Source organism: Atractosteus spatula, chromosome 27 (genome assembly GCF_055471065.1).
Source record: "Atractosteus spatula isolate fAtrSpa1 chromosome 27, fAtrSpa1.hap1, whole genome shotgun sequence".
Classification (NCBI taxonomy): domain Eukaryota; kingdom Metazoa; phylum Chordata; class Actinopteri; order Semionotiformes; family Lepisosteidae; genus Atractosteus; species Atractosteus spatula.
In genome coordinates this window covers 6,687,963-6,704,569 of record NC_142732.1, presented here as the reverse complement: position 1 = coordinate 6,704,569, position 16,607 = coordinate 6,687,963, and the positions used below count along the sequence as shown (strand labels likewise).

Sequence of the window (16,607 nt, the reverse complement as noted above, 5' to 3'; positions counted from 1 at the left end):
TTAGCCTAGCGAGGTACCTGTGACCACAGCGTAGATGGTGACGACGAAGATCCCCAGCACTATGGAGATGATACTGAGTGTCCTGGCCACTCTGCCCAGCCTTCTGGCTCCATCCACGTCCCCATGCTGCAGAGTGTTCCTGGACTGGATACAGATCACAAACAGGTGGATACTATTCATACTACTGTGGATTTAAACCCATCCACACATCTTTCCATCCATCCATCCATCCATTTTCCACCCACTTTATCCAATACAATGTCACGGGGGGAGGGGTGTGGCCAGGATAGACTAGGATAGGCTAGCAACGGGCACAAGGCAGGGTACACCCTGGATGGGACACCTCTCAATTGCAGGGCACACACAGACACACCAAGGCCCAGTTACCATACCAGCATGTCTTTGAACTGCAGGAGGAGGCTCACGCAAACACAGGGAGAACACACAAACTGCCCACAGACAGCACCCCAGGAATTGAACCCAGGACCCCAGCACTGCAAAGTAGCAATGCTAACCACTGCATCACTGTGCTGCCCTATACTCTATTTTTTACCTTCATAATTAAAAACATCGCCGCAAAGTTCAAAGGGTCACAAAAGGTTAAGAGTCATTGACGACTTTTGCAGTGCTTTTATTTATTTCCAAAAAATCAAAAGGTATTCCCCAACGTCAGGGATTGGTCTCTCTTTTTGCAATAGTATACAGTTAGACAATGGAAAGTTGTTCATGAAAATAACCCACTCTTGGTTTAGTATTCACATATCGACCAGGTTAACCTGCTCGGGGTTAAGCCAGGCTGCTTCTTTATGTTAATCTTTTTGTGGGCAAAACTATTCCTGAAGCACAGGGTGACTGGATGGGACACCAGTCCATCGTGGGGCACTCAGTTTAAAGACACCTCCTAAACTAGTCTGCATGTGTTGGGGAGGAACCGGTGATGAACATGCTTTAAACAGCAGAATCTATCTCTCTTAAAATTTTCACGAGAGGACGGCTTTTCATTTGCTGTATCTGGAGGTGCAGCAGGAACTTTAGCACTGGGAATAGAGACGTTTTTTTCAAAAACGCAAAAATCAGTCAAAGGGCTTAACACTTGGAAAGGTAGTTTTGCTCCAGTGGAAACAAGGCTTCTGGCAGGCTAACCCCTGTCCCCCTGGACTGGCATAGATACAGCAAGCGAATTCAGTGGATTAAATGTTGTAGATCTGAGGTGTGAGGAGCGATTCTGCAGGCCAGAGTGTTGCTGTGCAGCAGCTGCTGCCCTGTTCCAGTCGGCCAGGCTGTTGAAACTCACAGGAGGTAGACAGTATCTCAAACTCATTACCAGGAACCCTACCATAGTCTCCCCCTCCCATTAGGCAAACTCAGGGGATTCATTTCCAACAGACTGCATTAAGAAAATCAATACCCATCATACAAGCTCCGAGACACAGTAAGTATCTAGCTGGAGGTTTCTCTCTTCGCTCACTGCTCAAGCAAGAGAACGGTCATCTCAGAAGTCTGAATACTGTGCCGTCATTCTCATCTAATCTTATTCAGATCCTAACAATCAATCTGTAAACCTGTTTTTTTACATCTGTTTCTTAGTACTTTAAGTATTTTCTTGTGAAGCGTCCCAGGATGACATACGAGTAGTGCTAGACAGGTGCTAAATATATTGTCCTTGGAGGTATGGTGGAATTCTGAGATACCAAAAGCATTTTCTTTGTTTAATGTTAATTATAGCACTTGAAAATCCCCAGCAGTGGTGCATTAAGTGTTTCAGTTTTGAACATAAGCACACAGCTCACTTTATCCTGGCTCAGAGCTGCTCCGCAGAGACTGACCTGAGAAATTCTGCAAGTGAAGCATCATAATAAAACATGCCCCGCCCCCCCCAGCCCCCACCTCCACTATAGAGCTGGCTTGTACGCTGCTCTGAGTTAGCAGTTACACTGTGGCTTCTCATTGTACACGGGAGAAAGCCATTCAGATTCTCCTGCTCAGCTCTCTGGAGGGTTTCTGGGTAAAGCCTTAAATTTCAGCCACTCTCCAGCTCTTTAGGTTTCCATTAATGACAGGTTATTGCTTATTCCCCAGCCAGAGCCCACAGCGATATCCCTGCTGAGGTTCTCCCGTTCAGTGCTTCCTGTCGTCCTTATTTGAGAAAATTCCAGTTTTGCTGCTGTCCATAACAGTTCATACGCTCTTCTCACATGAAGATTGTTCTTTTCAAACTGAAGTAGAACGTCCCCATTGCTTTTTAGGGAAGGGGGGGGGAGTATTGAATGGGTTTTCCTGCTCTGAGGTTGTTTTCTTGCTGGTGTTGAGTATGAGAATTGCAGATAATGCTTTAAAGCTCATTATAAGGGTTATTGCATGGATCTACATCACCAGCCAGGCCAGGCATGCAATGGTAAACTCACTTTGCAGAATGGAATAAAAAATAGATTATCTTTGATCTACAATCTGCATTAAAGGACCTGAAAACATAGCATGGAACCTTATGTCACCCAAATGCAACCTACCCCTTTATTTAAAGACTACTGTAACAGCTGCCAGCTCTCAGCTGGGAGGCATTGTCAGTTTGAACATCATTACAATACATCCCTCCTGCCGACTGACTCAGGAACGGGCCAATTACCAACTGTCGTTTAAAAAAAAATAGTGAATTTTAAGGAGATTGATTCACTTTTTATGATGCATTGGGTAGATTTTTCCTTAAGCATTATAATAGAACTGGCTTTATTAATTATTCTTCAACGTACGTTTGTTTTAAATTTAAATCAGAAAAACAAGTCTTAAATTAAAATGGCAAAATAAGACAGATCTGTTACTCAATATCAAGCTGTTAAAAATGAAAGCGTATGGATTATCGTTTCTAGGAAGCTGTTCCCTGCAGGCCAGCAAGCCAAGCTGTCTGCAGCACAACCCTCTTGCAACTCCCACACTAACTAGCATGTTTACAGAATCCACAGGGGGCAGAGATGCTGGCGTTTCTTCTGTATTCTTTTCTGAGACGGGATTTTCCTCCTACCTGCTTGCTGTTTACCTTTCACATAAAACAGGGCTCATCTTTCAATGAAGCTCTGTCTGCTCTTTATCTGTACACAAAGTCTCATAGCCCTGCTAACATGAGTCACTCTGTCCCAGCATTTACTGGTCAGGGAGAAGGGAACTCAGTGTTCTGAAACCATTTAGAAAATTAACATTGTGTTTTTCAATTACAACATTAACATAAAAAGCATCTTGGATGACATTATCATATCCATCCAGATCAGCTTTCAGGTACGGGGCATTCTCCTGGCCTTGGCAACACCTCATGGTCACATAATAGACTGTCATTTAGTTACAGCCTTATGACACAAACCAGCAGTAACTGGTGTGGGGGGGAAAAAAACCCTGCACCTCACACATCCCAATCAAAATGGCATAAAAAACATTTTCAGAAGAAACCAGAGCACCTTTAGAATTGTTCTTAAGGTTATAGATGAAACAGTTCCTTACATGCGACCTCTCATTCAGATGTAAGGCCGACATTTACATTTCCCATGCTGGCTTTAAAACAATCCCAAGATGATGAGCCTGATGTCTTGCACAAGGCAACAGATCCCACTGGCCTGCTACCAAATCCTCCCCCCTGGAGCTGCAGCTCATGATCTAGGGCTTGCTTTGCTTTTCCACACCAATTCTCTCTGGTTTTGAAAGCGAGCTGCGCTTCCCAGCCACTGGAAAGGTACTAAAGGATTACAAGCAAAAATCGCCAAGCAACGCTGTACTGGGCTAAGGCACAGGAAGAGATTTGTTTTAGGCAGAGCAAAGCCCCTAAAAACGAGACCAAATTTCTCTATCCAGTCTGTCCCCAGAGTGTCAGCTACAGGACATGCCTGGCCAGTTGCTCGACACAATCGCCCTGCCAGGAGTCTGCATCCCTATGGGATAATTAGCTTGGTAAGCTTCTTCCTCCCTAATTTACTCTTCTGCACATGATTTACCTACATTGATGACCATGAACACACCCATCCCCACAGAGTCAAATCCGATAATGCTCAGGACTTCAAAGGCAGGCAGGGATATACTGTATACATTTATCCGAGAGTGAAATACAGCCTATAGACACAATACCTGCTGTGATCTACAAAGATATGCCCCAAAGGGTGGCCTGAGACCATAAATCACTTAAGCTCACCTGCTAGGTTTAACAGAACAGCCTCCCGTCACATGCATTCACATGCAATTTCCTCTGAAGTATAGCTAGTTGTTTTTAGATTATACATTCCGATTTTTAAAAAAAGGATTCCAAATTACAATACGCTCAAACCAAACAAAGTGGGCTGTCAGCAGTAGAATCTGACTTGCATACTGCGAGTATTGAAGTCAGAGTCACTTTTAGAAACCTGCCACTTGTGATGGCAGGGCTCAGCTTACCACACCAGAGAAAGAGGCATGTTAAAAATGATGGTCTATCAGCTTGCTAGAGGTAAGGCCTGCTCAGAGATGTCAGCATCCATTTGCATGCTGACAGAAAAAGCACAGTTGTAGTATTTTTTCAAGCCAATACAGTTTCGCATCCAATCAAACCAAGTGTGTGTCACTTGACACCCTCTGTTGCGTTCCTCCTTGCCCAGGCTAGGAGAGATCTTCTCTTGTAGAGTAAACCACAAGAGAGCTCTTAAGTGCTCAGTCTCGGGTTTACATGCCCTTTAATAATTCAGAGGCCAACCTGGCTGCCAGGACAACTGGAGAACACATAAGACCGTAAAAGGTGGGGGAATACGTTCTGAAGGCTCTGTTGCAAAAAAAAGGCGCTTAGGTGCACGGGGGTAGAGTTCTATGGTTCCCACCTGGTGGATTACAAGCATGCGTTGTAATTCTGGTGTTGTCAGCTAGGTTTTGGAGCAATACATACCTTCTGTATTTCCAAAAGGAATCCAATTATTGTGGAACAAAAAAAAAAAATCAAGGGTTATGATAAATGTTATTTCACACATTCTGAAGCACCTGTGGCAGAGGAATGCAGCTTGAGATATTAAAAATAGCATGGCAGGGGCTCTAGCACATTAAAACCTGACACCTACAGTCTAACTCCCTTTCTGGAGTACTGGCAATAACCCCACTTGAGTGGGTACACGTATTTACTCCCCCCCTAGCGCATCATCCGGCACAAGGCAATGCACCCTAGATAAACCTTCCACACTGGCATAATCCCATCCAGGACGGAGCAGCATGGTCTGTAAACCAGCAGAAATTCCCAATCCAGCTAGTAACAGGGCAATGCTGCCACTGTCCAACTGACAGTCACCTCAGGGCATCAGATACACATCTAATGAATATTAAATTCAGTTTTCTGAAATCACTGCAAAAACCTCTATGTTCCTTTCAGTTTAGGTCTGAAAATGATGGGGCTGGACCATGGGCTGGAACTCACGTATAACTCCCAAACCTTTCATTTGCTGTATTGCCTCAATCATTTCAGTCTTCCTAGCATTGGGTACTCTGTAGGGTGCTTCTCATATAAGCGTGCCAGGGGGTGTTAGTTCATGCTGGACACACCAAGTCCGCCAGGGAGGAGACTGAAATGATTGGCGCTCTTGCTTCGAAACTAGTTTGTGTCTTGGTATTGTGTTTCGGAGTTCAGGATCAATAGGCACCAGGTCGACAGTTTGCTCTTCACAGACACACAAAGTGACCATCGGTACAGACTGAAGCACCGGATCCCAATCTTTTCAGAATTTCGCGAAGTTGCCATGGTAGACTTGATTTTTTCCTCGTTTATCGGGTTGGTGGATTTTAGAATTTACTGTTCCAATCCATTCATCACCTCCTACAGCCCCTGTCATTTCACATACAGTTTGCTCTCATTAGAGGGAAGCACAGCTCACACCTTATCTCCTCTGAATTCTCTTAACCTAGCTCTTCAATTCTAGCAGGTGTGTGTATCCTGGGCTTTCTTGAGTACTATAGGCTAAATCGTATTGATACAATCTTGCATCTGTATCACATAGTCCAGATATTCTTCCCACACAATATCAATTATTCCCTAATTATCCTAGTAATTAGGATAGTAATTCTGACAGCCAAGTCTGATTGAGCTTGGTTGTTGTCATCCCTCCCGAACCTTTGTTATAAACCCCATTTAAACTGCTCTACTAACCTATTTGTCTGCAGGTGATATACCGAGGTTCACAACACACTGAACTGCAGGAAGGAAACATCCTGCATCAACTTGGACATAAATGAGAAAACAAGTTCTACCAAGTCCTTTGCAATCCTTTTGCTGGCCATATTTTTAAGGGAAGCACCTCTGGATATCGTGTAGCATAGTCAACCACCACTAACACGTCTGTGTTCAAGAAGTCCTGACTAATGCACATCCCTTGCAATGCGTTTCCAAGGGACAATTATTACTGGGAGGGGAATTAAATGTACCAGATTTGGGTTGTTCTCGAATTCCTGGCAAGTCTCACAGAACCTATTTCTTGCCAGGCCAGTAATACCAGCACGGGATCCTAGCGTGAGTTCTCTCAATCCCAACATGTCCTCCTAATCAATGGGATTTGCCCATTGCATAACTGGCAATCCCGACAGCACCACTGATCATGCAAACTCCTTCTTGTTTTGCCCTATTACATAGCAGAATAAATCATTGCAGATGAGAAAGGAATGGCATCAACTGATCCATCCGTCTACTCCAGTCCCATTGATTTCAACTCCCGATTCTCTCGCATGTTGGAATGAGGAATCTGTAGTTTGTCCACGTTGGAAGCCCTCCGTCTTACTCCCACACTCCCATTCTTCAGTCTGCCCCCGGAGGAATCGACCCCCACCCTCTCTCCTCCTGTCCTAGTACTGGGCTCTGGGGTTATACCGAGTTTCGGGATCAGCTGCTACACTTTTCACTCATTTCGGGGGGCTCTATAACACTGGAGGCTGCCCATGGTTTCTTCCTTTTACTAGGCAGATCAAACAATTCCTCATGAGACTTTCAAATTTTCTTCATAGACTTGCTCAGTTCTTGTTCTTCTCCTTGTAAGAAGATGGAGCAACTCAGAAAAGTTCTCCCAGTGATCAGGGAGTGTGGCAGTGCCTGTACCACAGCAGCCCACGCCTTGTACAGTAACACTGATGAGTGATTTGTATAGGCAGGGTCATTAACAAGTAGCACCTCATGTCTCCATGTGCACACATAAACCCCAGTTTGGGGACAGACTAGATTTTCTCCCATTTGGTATCCACAGGAGCACTAAATAAAGTCACTGCACTGACAGAATGAGTGAGAGTCTGGACCATTCTGTCATTAACACTAGCTGTGACTCGAAATACTTTTGCAGTCAACTTGTTTTACCTCTCCACTACAATAGTGTGTGGTAGGGTGACATTTCAGTTCATTTTTAAACTAGCAGCTCAGTAGCCAATATAGGTCCCCCATTCTCCACATATATAGCAGTGATATTCCTTATCCAGTGCAGTACTAAGAGGTTATATTGGGCATCAGAGGCCAAGAGCAAAGTAAACTTCCTACACTTCAATACAAAAAAGGGCCACAACATTTGCCTTTTGGTCTTTTCCCAGCCCTCTCTCTCTGCCATCTATTCAAATGCCACTAAACAGGCTATGTCATCTCCTAAAGTTATTTACTGCAGAACATGCACTAGATGTGCAGCACTATAATCCTCCCCCCCCCAATTTCCTGCTCCCAGAATGTGAGCTAACCAAGCTTCCACTCTCTGCTGGAGAACTCCCAACAGCTTCCATTTGAGCCCCTATGGCATTTTCATGCTTCTTATTAGTCTTCTGCTAGATCCCACTAGTTTAACTGTTCCCATATTTCTCATCAATAAGTAAATATTCACCCCCCCCCCGCAAAAAAGTGAGCACCTTCCAGTTGGAGGCACTAGATCTATAAGAGATCCCCCCCAACTTCAGAATAGTGTGGTAGGAAATCTAGCACAAAAGCCGAGGCCTGAAGTCTCTCCTTCTCTACAGCAGTAGCACTAACCCCACTCGGTCGATTCCGGTTGGCCGGGTACGCTCTGTAACCGTCTTCTTATTTACCGGCGTCCCGACCCGGAAAGCGACCGAGCCTCATACCCATTTTAACCAGTTATAACCTCTCGTATACTCTACCGAAGCACGCTGACAGAAATAAGCTTTCCATAAACACTTTAGCTTCACTTGCGTTTCCTTTCTAACGCTCACCACTTCTAACAACCATGAACGGCTGACAAGAGACAACAGCTCAATGCTTTCTTCACTGCTTTTATAGAGAGCTGGTGACTCCAGGTGCAACCATTCCAGCAATTCCTTCGTGGAAATGCGAGGAAAGCGTTTCTGTTCATTGCGTGAGACCGCCCCCAGGTGCTTAAGCCTGTTTCTAGGATAAACTTTGCAGCTAATTCGCATTGAGCTAAGTCGCATTAAGTACCGAATTCTTCCGACTATATGCAACGCTTCTTATGGAAATGTATAGGAAGCCTCCCAGTCGAGTTTCTCCCGTTATCTGGTGTTTTAGTCAATATTCTGAACTAAACCAAGTAACTGTGTATTTTCTATCAACGTCACATTGTAACCAAAGACGATCCAGGCTACAATTTACATGCGCAGTTTCGGTTGGTAAACAATTTGACGCCACTTGGAAAGCACCAATTCGGTTATTATAACATATTTTCTCAGACCCTCTGCAGTCTTATTCGTGTGACATACAGAAAGCCCTTTTACAAATATGTAATTGTGTATCCTTGTCCCATTTTCAATAACCTATCTGTGCTGTTTTTTTTTGCACTTTCAATAATCAAATATATGTTGCGAACTCTGTTTGCCGCTTGAAAGCCTCACTTCTTCTCATCCTAAGAGAATTTCTGCCTCAGTCTATAACAGGTTTTCTGCTTGCTCACGGCTCTGGCTTTTATCAATCGTTCGTTAGTTTTCTCTCATCGTTTATGGATTCCTTCCGAAGGCTGCTGCATCATTAGGACTGGCTAATCTCAAGCGAGTTTTGTAAAACACCATCTCCACTGCCTCTCGCTCTTTCTCTCCCGAATTGGAAATGTCAAGCTCTGGGCTGATGTCAGAAATATTTCTGTACCTCGTTATCCACCATAAACAGGTCAGTTCTGCGAGGTCGGGAGGGACTAATTAAAGAAAACGCTGCACAAGAGTGTGGCTAATGCAAACCGAATGCACAGACGCCTTCTGTCGGTGCTAGCGTGGGCTCAGTAGCCCATAATTCACTCCGGAATCTGCAGAGTGAGCAGTTACAGGCCAGACACAGTTATGCTTTACCATTACGCAGAGAAAGTGCTCTAATAAGGAAATCGCATCCCATTTCCCTCTCCCAGTAATTGAGTCCCTCTGTGTATATTGTGTAACATACTTGTGCATTTGTCTTAGAGTCCTGGCACGTTTCTTTCTTTAATTTCTGTTAATCACAATGTACTTTTGATTGGTTTGGCAGCACGTGATCATGTCATCCCAGCAGCAGTAATTCCATGAGGTAGAAATCCGGAGATCTTGAACCAGCTGCCACCCATGCCCAAGTCCCACACATACCCCTATACTGTACATCCTCATCCTCCCTGGAAGCAGAAGCTCCATATTAGTGAGCTGCTCACATTACTCACGCAATTTGCTTTCTGTAGAAACGCTCAATTGACTTCTCTCACCTTATATTGAGTTAGCAGATGCAATTGGTTCCTCTTAGTGTCTGGTAATGGGGAAGGAGTGAATTTAGCATGGCAGATCCTGCAGTAAAGTCATAATCTGTCTCCCCAAAGGAAAGGAAAGGACTGCCAAGCAACTATGGCTGGCTGAGCAGGCAACTGGCATCAGTGTTTAACAGAGTAAGTTAAGGCAAACTGCTTGCAGTGAGGCAGAATGAAGAGCTGCTTTTTTGACTTAATCTAATTCTGGTCCCACATTGTTAATCTTCTATATCTGACCTAGGTGGTAGTCACTTGGTCTGTGAGATCCATTTTGCAAGACGACAGTATAATCTGGACAACCAAAAAGTCTTTGGCGTTGATGACAGTGAGCATTTTAGACAGCACCATAATGAGCACCATTATAGGACGAGAGGCAGGAGAATTCCTTAATGAGCCACAGTGAAATAAAGCTGCTGGAAATGTAATCCTTGATGTAGTGCACAGCAGAAGCATAAAAAGAGCTTAAAATTTTCAACCACAGCAAATGAGCGATATGTGAAACGCCCTGAAGTCCGAAACAAGGCGGAGTGAAATGACATATCAGTTCAACGTTTCAAAAAGCAAGACTCTGCTTTCTGTCTCTCTTGCTTTCACTGATTTCTGCATGTCAATTTAAGGTTGCTTCATGCTTCTTTGTGTTTTTATGTCTATCAGCATATAATATACCAGTGTCTAGCATTAGTGCCTAACAATCCATACAGTAAATTATTCCTTGTTATTCAAGGGAACACTTGCTGTAAAGGCATTCCATCTTAAAGGACAGCAGACACTACAATTCTGTCGGATAATTGTGTTTTCAATCTTGTCATAAGTCTATTCCTTCATCTACTCCTTCATCTATTGCCAAATCTGGATGGGAAATTAGGCAGAAATGATGATCCCATAGTCAATAAGAGCAACACAATAATTCTTAGTATTTCTGACGAGTGCTGACTTGCAATTCACTAAGAAGCTGTGCGAGTTATTCCACTGACCTCAAACCAACACTCTAGGTTACAATAACACTGGTAAAGCTTGGTAAAATTATTCATACACAAATAATTTTTAAGGAGCCTAAAATATTCTGTTTACCATGAGTAAATGAAGTAATAATTTGTTTTCATCATAAAATGCTGTCATTTAATTACAACCTCCATCAAGTATTCTAATAGAGAGTGTTACTACAGACTATGGTGATCTATACTGTAGTTTCTGTCGCTAATATACGGTGTCTATAGAAATATCCCAGCTTTAGTTATGGCACTCTGGATGAAAAAAAAGTTAAATGTTAAATTCAAACAATCCATAATCAGCTCATTGTGATCGTCTTCTTCTGGGTTATCTGGGTAAGCACCTTTAACCTTGTTGCAAAGAATCAGAAATCTGTGCCACCTCTGCACTGTCACTGCTCTGAAGGGAGACCAGCTCTTTTTTAAGCAGTCAGGCTGAATACTCCTCCTTTTTACAAAGGCTCAAGTGTTCAAGCTCTCTGGGTGGGCTGTACTTCAGTGTTGCTGAGCTTTTTGATCACCCCCCTGAGACGCTCTGCCTGAAGATTCAGCCTCGTCTCTCTACCTTACAGCTTAAGTTCTTCAAAGCTCTCAAGAGTGTCAGTCAGGGCAAAGAGAGAACTATTCTGGGATAAAGGGATTGTCAAAACTGTGGGGAGACTTCTACTAAATTCTCCTTCTAGGCATGCCTTGATTATTTCAGGCCATTCCTGGTTATTACATAGTATATTATTGAGTAAATATTAAAAAAAAAACCTTTGGGTCTTTGTAGCACTAGCAGATTAGAATCTCCACCCTTTTCTCTGCTCTACCACTTACTTCTATGTGAGGTTCAAAAGAGCATCTTGGGAAAGGTAAATATGAGACATGAACAGATTAAAGTGTATAATGGATTACAGACCTGCACAGTACATTGGTTTCATTGGTTTGGCTGATGGGCAATGTAGCCTCACAGCTCCAGTTTCTGGAGTTCAGTTCTGGCCTCGGATATTTGTGTCTGCTGATGCTGCTGCTGTTGGTGTGGGGGTTTTACTAGGTGGTCTAGCTGCCCACCTATGGTATACAGTGTGTGCAAGGTTTGATTGGCTGTGCTGACTCGAGCCCTGTGCAGTAATGTCTGGGAGGGATGCAGTCACATGCTCTCAGCTCTGGTTTCTACCCTCATGCTTCCAGCAGCAGCTCCAGCCTGTTGCAAGCCTCACCAAGATGTGTGACTTTCTGGTAACGGATGGACAGGATAGGCAACCTCATTTTTCAAACAGAGGTGAGTGGCCAATTCATCTGCCCCAGTTTGGAAATGCTAACGCTATGATCGATCCACTACATTTTGCCTATTTGACCCTCTGAGCCAAGCAGGAGTAATGAGGAGTGTCCACAATTTCCCTCAAAAAGTGCGTCTTTCAGGGGTCTATGTCATCTTTCGGCCTGCAAGTGCCAAGAGTGACCACAGCCCAGCTGGCATCACCTCAGGCATCTCTGCCTGGCGGCACTGCGAGTTCTCAAACGGGCACCAAGCCACGGAGATCGCTGCTGTACTGCTGTACAAACCCTGGATGGCGCAAGCACACACCCCCCCCCCCCCCAATCCTGGCCACAGCCATCTCCTAGCTGAAGTCCGAATCCCGCCGGCCCAGTCTGGGACCCCTCGGAGAGCCCAGTCAATTCACATACCTGCCAGTTTAGAACTAATACTTAAGAAATCAAAACACATGAAGAGTACGAAGTTAACGTTTGGCTCTTACAGCCTCAGTCCCTATAGGAATATACTGATAGAGGCAGCCATCTGTCATAACAAAGCAATAGCAGTGTCAATATATTAATTAACACTTTGGCACTGTTATCTATCTGGCATCCTCTCTGCTTGTGATGTATTTAAATGGCTTATGCAACTTTGTAATGATACGTTCTTACTGTAGGACAATAAATGATAGTCATTCTACGTTAAAATATTTTTTTCGCAGTTACCTTGTGCAAACTGACAGACACATGACTAATTTCCGTCAACAGTCTTTGAGGAAGCAGTCTAAAAAGTTTGACGTGATATAGCCCTTCAACAACCTATATACTCTAAGGTCTGTATGTACAAAACCTGTAGACTCTGCACACAGGGTGTTAAATACATACAATAGAGTGGTTTGTTTGTGCAGAACAGTCTATCAGTCGGAGAAATCCAGTCATTCCTTCTCTGGGGAATTTCAAAATTCGAAGAGAACTTGCTTCCTATTGTAGAAATCGGCAAGTTAAAATGTTTTAAAACACACGTTCAGTTTGTGTGATTTGCGCTTCATTCACAACTGCATCATTCTCGCAGAGCACCGACCACACAATCGCAGCACTGATGGACTGTAGTCACCACGCCCTGCACAGACAGCACCCAGAAGCGCGCTTTCGCGGTAGAACTGCCTCGCTGCCGTTGTATTTAATCTGTAACGTGGTCGGAGATGGTAAATCTTTTTTGTTGCTGTTGTCAGATTTTAGTCAAAGCATTTAGTCAACAGTGACATTTTAGTCAAAACGTATTCAAATTATTTACATGCTAATAGAATGGAGTTTTCACTAGTTGCTGCGATAGTAGCATGCACATGTATAAAGGGAGATCTGTTTTCATAAGCATACAGTATATTGAGCTCTGGTCGATACAGTAGGTAAGCATGTGAGAGGCTCTCACACCATGTTTGCCTGGATAAAAACACAATCTTGCAGATAAACCGTGATATATACCCACTGCTGGTAGAAACAAAGAACGGTAATGTTCTGATGAGCTTCGGTTCTGATTAATAGCGCAGCATCAAGACCTTATTGCAAGAGGACCCGGGGCACCTACAGTAGTTTGCTTTAGACACCGAGAGAATTCACCGGATACAGCTTTTCTTTAACGAATATCTTTATTATATCTCATATTGATTTGTTCAATTCCGAGCTTCTACGAATTAAACATTTGCTTTTTCACACATTCGGGTTATTGTTCGGCATTACATGTCCCGACACCAGCTGTGTGAAATTCTTTTTACGCGCCTCAGATGTATGCGCAACATCAATGTACAGTACAGTATGGGCTAGTTTTGGGTGGGGATGGTACTGAATTTCCCTTGGACGCACCTCGTTAACTTTGTATTGTGTGTTACAGACCGTTGTTTAAATAATATTCTCTTTTTCTGTCCACTGAGAAATTACAGTACCTCCCAAAATGAGAAAAGAGGAAAAATTGTACATGTTAAATGCTTATACGTTTAATTAACGACCAAAAGCGTTTTGAACCTAAACCAACAAATACCTCCTTCCTCTCTTGGAGGAAAATAAAACGTCGAAAAAAAATACAATTTTACAAACACATGGGGAAGGGGGTTACATTACTTACATCTTAATCGCGCAGCAACGACACGGGCACTTACCATGATTGAGTACACGAGGGCGATGAGGTTGACGGGACACGCCAGGCAGAAGCAGGACAGAATAGCCAAAAAGAGGTAGTCCCGGGGCTTGGACTGGTCTTGAGCGGTGTTCCCCGTGGAGGACGCGCGGCTTAAGCTAATTCGAGACGGGGAGAGAGGAGCGCCTCCAATCTGTCCTGCGGACCCAGACCTCAGCGGCGCGCTGTGCCCGTTTTGGACCGCATCTTGCGGCTTGTCGCCGGCGATGTTGACGGTGAAGGAGTGGGAGAGCTTGACACCATTCTCCTCTGCGGGTTCCGCGGTGGCGGCCGTACTGAGAAGTTTCTCCGTTTCCTGAGAGTCGCTGGGTAGAGCCGTCCCGCTTTCGTTCAACATAGTTTTCTCAAACTGGGCGTCTGTGTTGATCGCCATTCTCCCAAACTAAGAAATACACGTGCTATCAAATGCGTATTTTGTTGTGTTGGTTGTTTTTTTTTTGGTAAAACGAAACGTCCTTTTTCCAAAATAGCTGCTAAGGTCCCATACTTTAGCCAGATTCTGGTATGTCCTATTGTAGCATTCGTATTTTCTTAAAAGCTTTTAAAAGAAAAAAAGATTTCTTTTATAGTAAAAGGGGAAACTATAACTTGTCGAAAATAATTTGGGAATTGTCGGAAGAAGTCTCTTATTTGCAAGACAGCGCAAAAGCCACGGAAATGCAGGTGCCACTACAAAATATGGGATTGGAATCAAATGGATTCGTATTAAGAAAAAAACAAAAAAATACCAAGAGAAGCTTTTGCTTATAGGCAGTGAAAAAACATCCGTTTTCGAATACGATGAATTTATCTATTACTTGCAGTTTCATTCAATCCAAAGCGACCGAAAAGCCAATCTCGCCCTGTTATGTGTGCGCTCTCTCCTCCTCAAAACAGCCCCGAATGCATCAATCCGTTTGTGTCTCTAAAACACGTCTTCTTTTATCAATAATTATTCTCAAAAGAGAAATCACTTTTTTTAAAAAAAAAACCTAATGTAAAAGATACATATTTGGTATATCTCAAAAGCTTCGTTGTACAAGTCGCAGCTCCGTGGCAAAATAATGTCAAGTTTTTGTGCGCGGTGTCCCAGCAACACTGTAGCCTGCTGTAATAGTAATTAATGCTGCAGCACGGTGGGACACGGGAAGCAAAGAGGCGAGCCAGCAGCAGAGCCAGTCGTCCGGGCTCAGCACCAGCTCTGCGCGCCGTGGAGCTGGCGAAGACCGCGGTCTGGGCGGATTCCTCAGCTGCGTGCTCGCTGCCGGTGCTCTCTGGAGGATGAGGCTTCAGTGCCACTGTGCCTGCAGCCTGGGAGTTTCTCCTTCACTGTCGAGCTCACTGAGTGATTCGAATAGGCTGACCGGCTTTGTTTATTCGTCCGTGTCGTGTCCACAGACGAGAGAGGCAGGCGCACAAAGAGACAAACAGCAATGGAAGGATGCTCTCGTCTCCACACAATAGTCAGACGTGGTTTCTGATGGAGAGTATTTGCGTAGGGTCTGTCCGTTTTCTTAAAACAACAATAAAATTAATGCAAACAATGGATTGATTTCAGAGACGACCCGGTGTTCCAGCTGCTCTTTTTATCAACTGTTTGAGTCGGCTCTTTTCACGATTCAAAACGCTCTGTGGCGTCTTTATCTCTGCTGCAACCGTTTCGGAAGTGCAGCCCAAAAAGCTTTATAACCACCAGAAGCCGTATGGCTGTGTTTGAGTTATTAAATACACAAAGCAAATCTAAACAATCGCTAGTTTTAGGTGATCATTTAATCCTTGAGTACAACACATCAAGTGTTTTTTTTTTATTTTGTCTGTACAAACAAAAGTAATGTTACAAATGAGAGGAGGCTATGACCTGACTTGTTTTGTAGTTATAGGCTCATTGATCCTATTCTCTAATTGAGCAGTTTCTTGAAGGAACCCAGGCTATCATCTTCAACACTATGGCCTGGTAGTTTGTTCCATACGCTTTGGGTAAGTGTTTCCTGTTCTTGGTTTTAAACACACTGCCACACAGTTTCCACTTGTGCTGTCTGGTTTGTGTTTTACTGCTCCTTGGAAGATATTTATGAGTTGACTTTGTCAGCGCCTTTGATGATTTAGAATTCTTGAGTTAGGTTCGGCACATCTTCACATTTCCACTATCTGATCTTATTTTGGCCGCAAGAGCTAAACTGATAGGCCAGCAAAAGTCCATAGTAGCTAAAGACAATGCTTTGAGTCCTAACTTTTACAGTAAGCCAAGCAGCTTGCCAGTACACATGGATATTTGTCCAAGTGATTAAAATGGTCCTCTGCGATGGACAGATTAACTGTAATAGTCAGGATCAAGTAATTTTTTTCCCTTCCTTCTTTCTAATCTGATTTTGGTTCTTTGAATCTGCTTATGTTGGGAGAGCGGACATCACCAAAGATTTCAACTGGGTCTGCTTGTATGGTGTTCTCTCTAAGGCAAAGCCTGAAAGGCAGTTAGGAAATCTGCTGGTTCTTTTAAAAGTATTGTACAAGAAACCGCAGGACCGCAGT

The 16,607-nt window shown here is 43.7% G+C and overlaps 1 protein-coding gene across 1 annotated transcript; it reads right to left on the bottom strand.

The window, feature by feature from the left end:
- trarg1a (trafficking regulator of GLUT4 (SLC2A4) 1a) lies at positions 1-15,377 on the bottom strand. The gene is made up of 2 exons (XM_088906959.1): positions 14,062-15,377; positions 1-144 (listed from the first exon to the last, which is right to left on the bottom strand). The coding sequence occupies exons 1-2, from the start codon at positions 14,470-14,472 to the stop codon at positions 1-3; spliced, it is 555 nt and encodes a 184-aa protein (XP_088763085.1). The 5' UTR covers positions 14,473-15,377.
- Positions 15,378-16,607: the final 1,230 nt, after the last annotated feature.

Bases quoted from the DNA above. Each gene is read 5' to 3' on its own strand.
- trarg1a (XM_088906959.1), bottom strand. From the start codon at position 14,472: ATGGCGATCAACACAGACGCCCAGTTTGAGAAAACTATGTTGAACGAA. The intron at 145-14,061 runs GTAAGTGCCCGT...ATCTGTATCCAG, and splicing joins CCCTCGTGTACTCAATCATG to TCCAGGAACACTCTGCAGCA.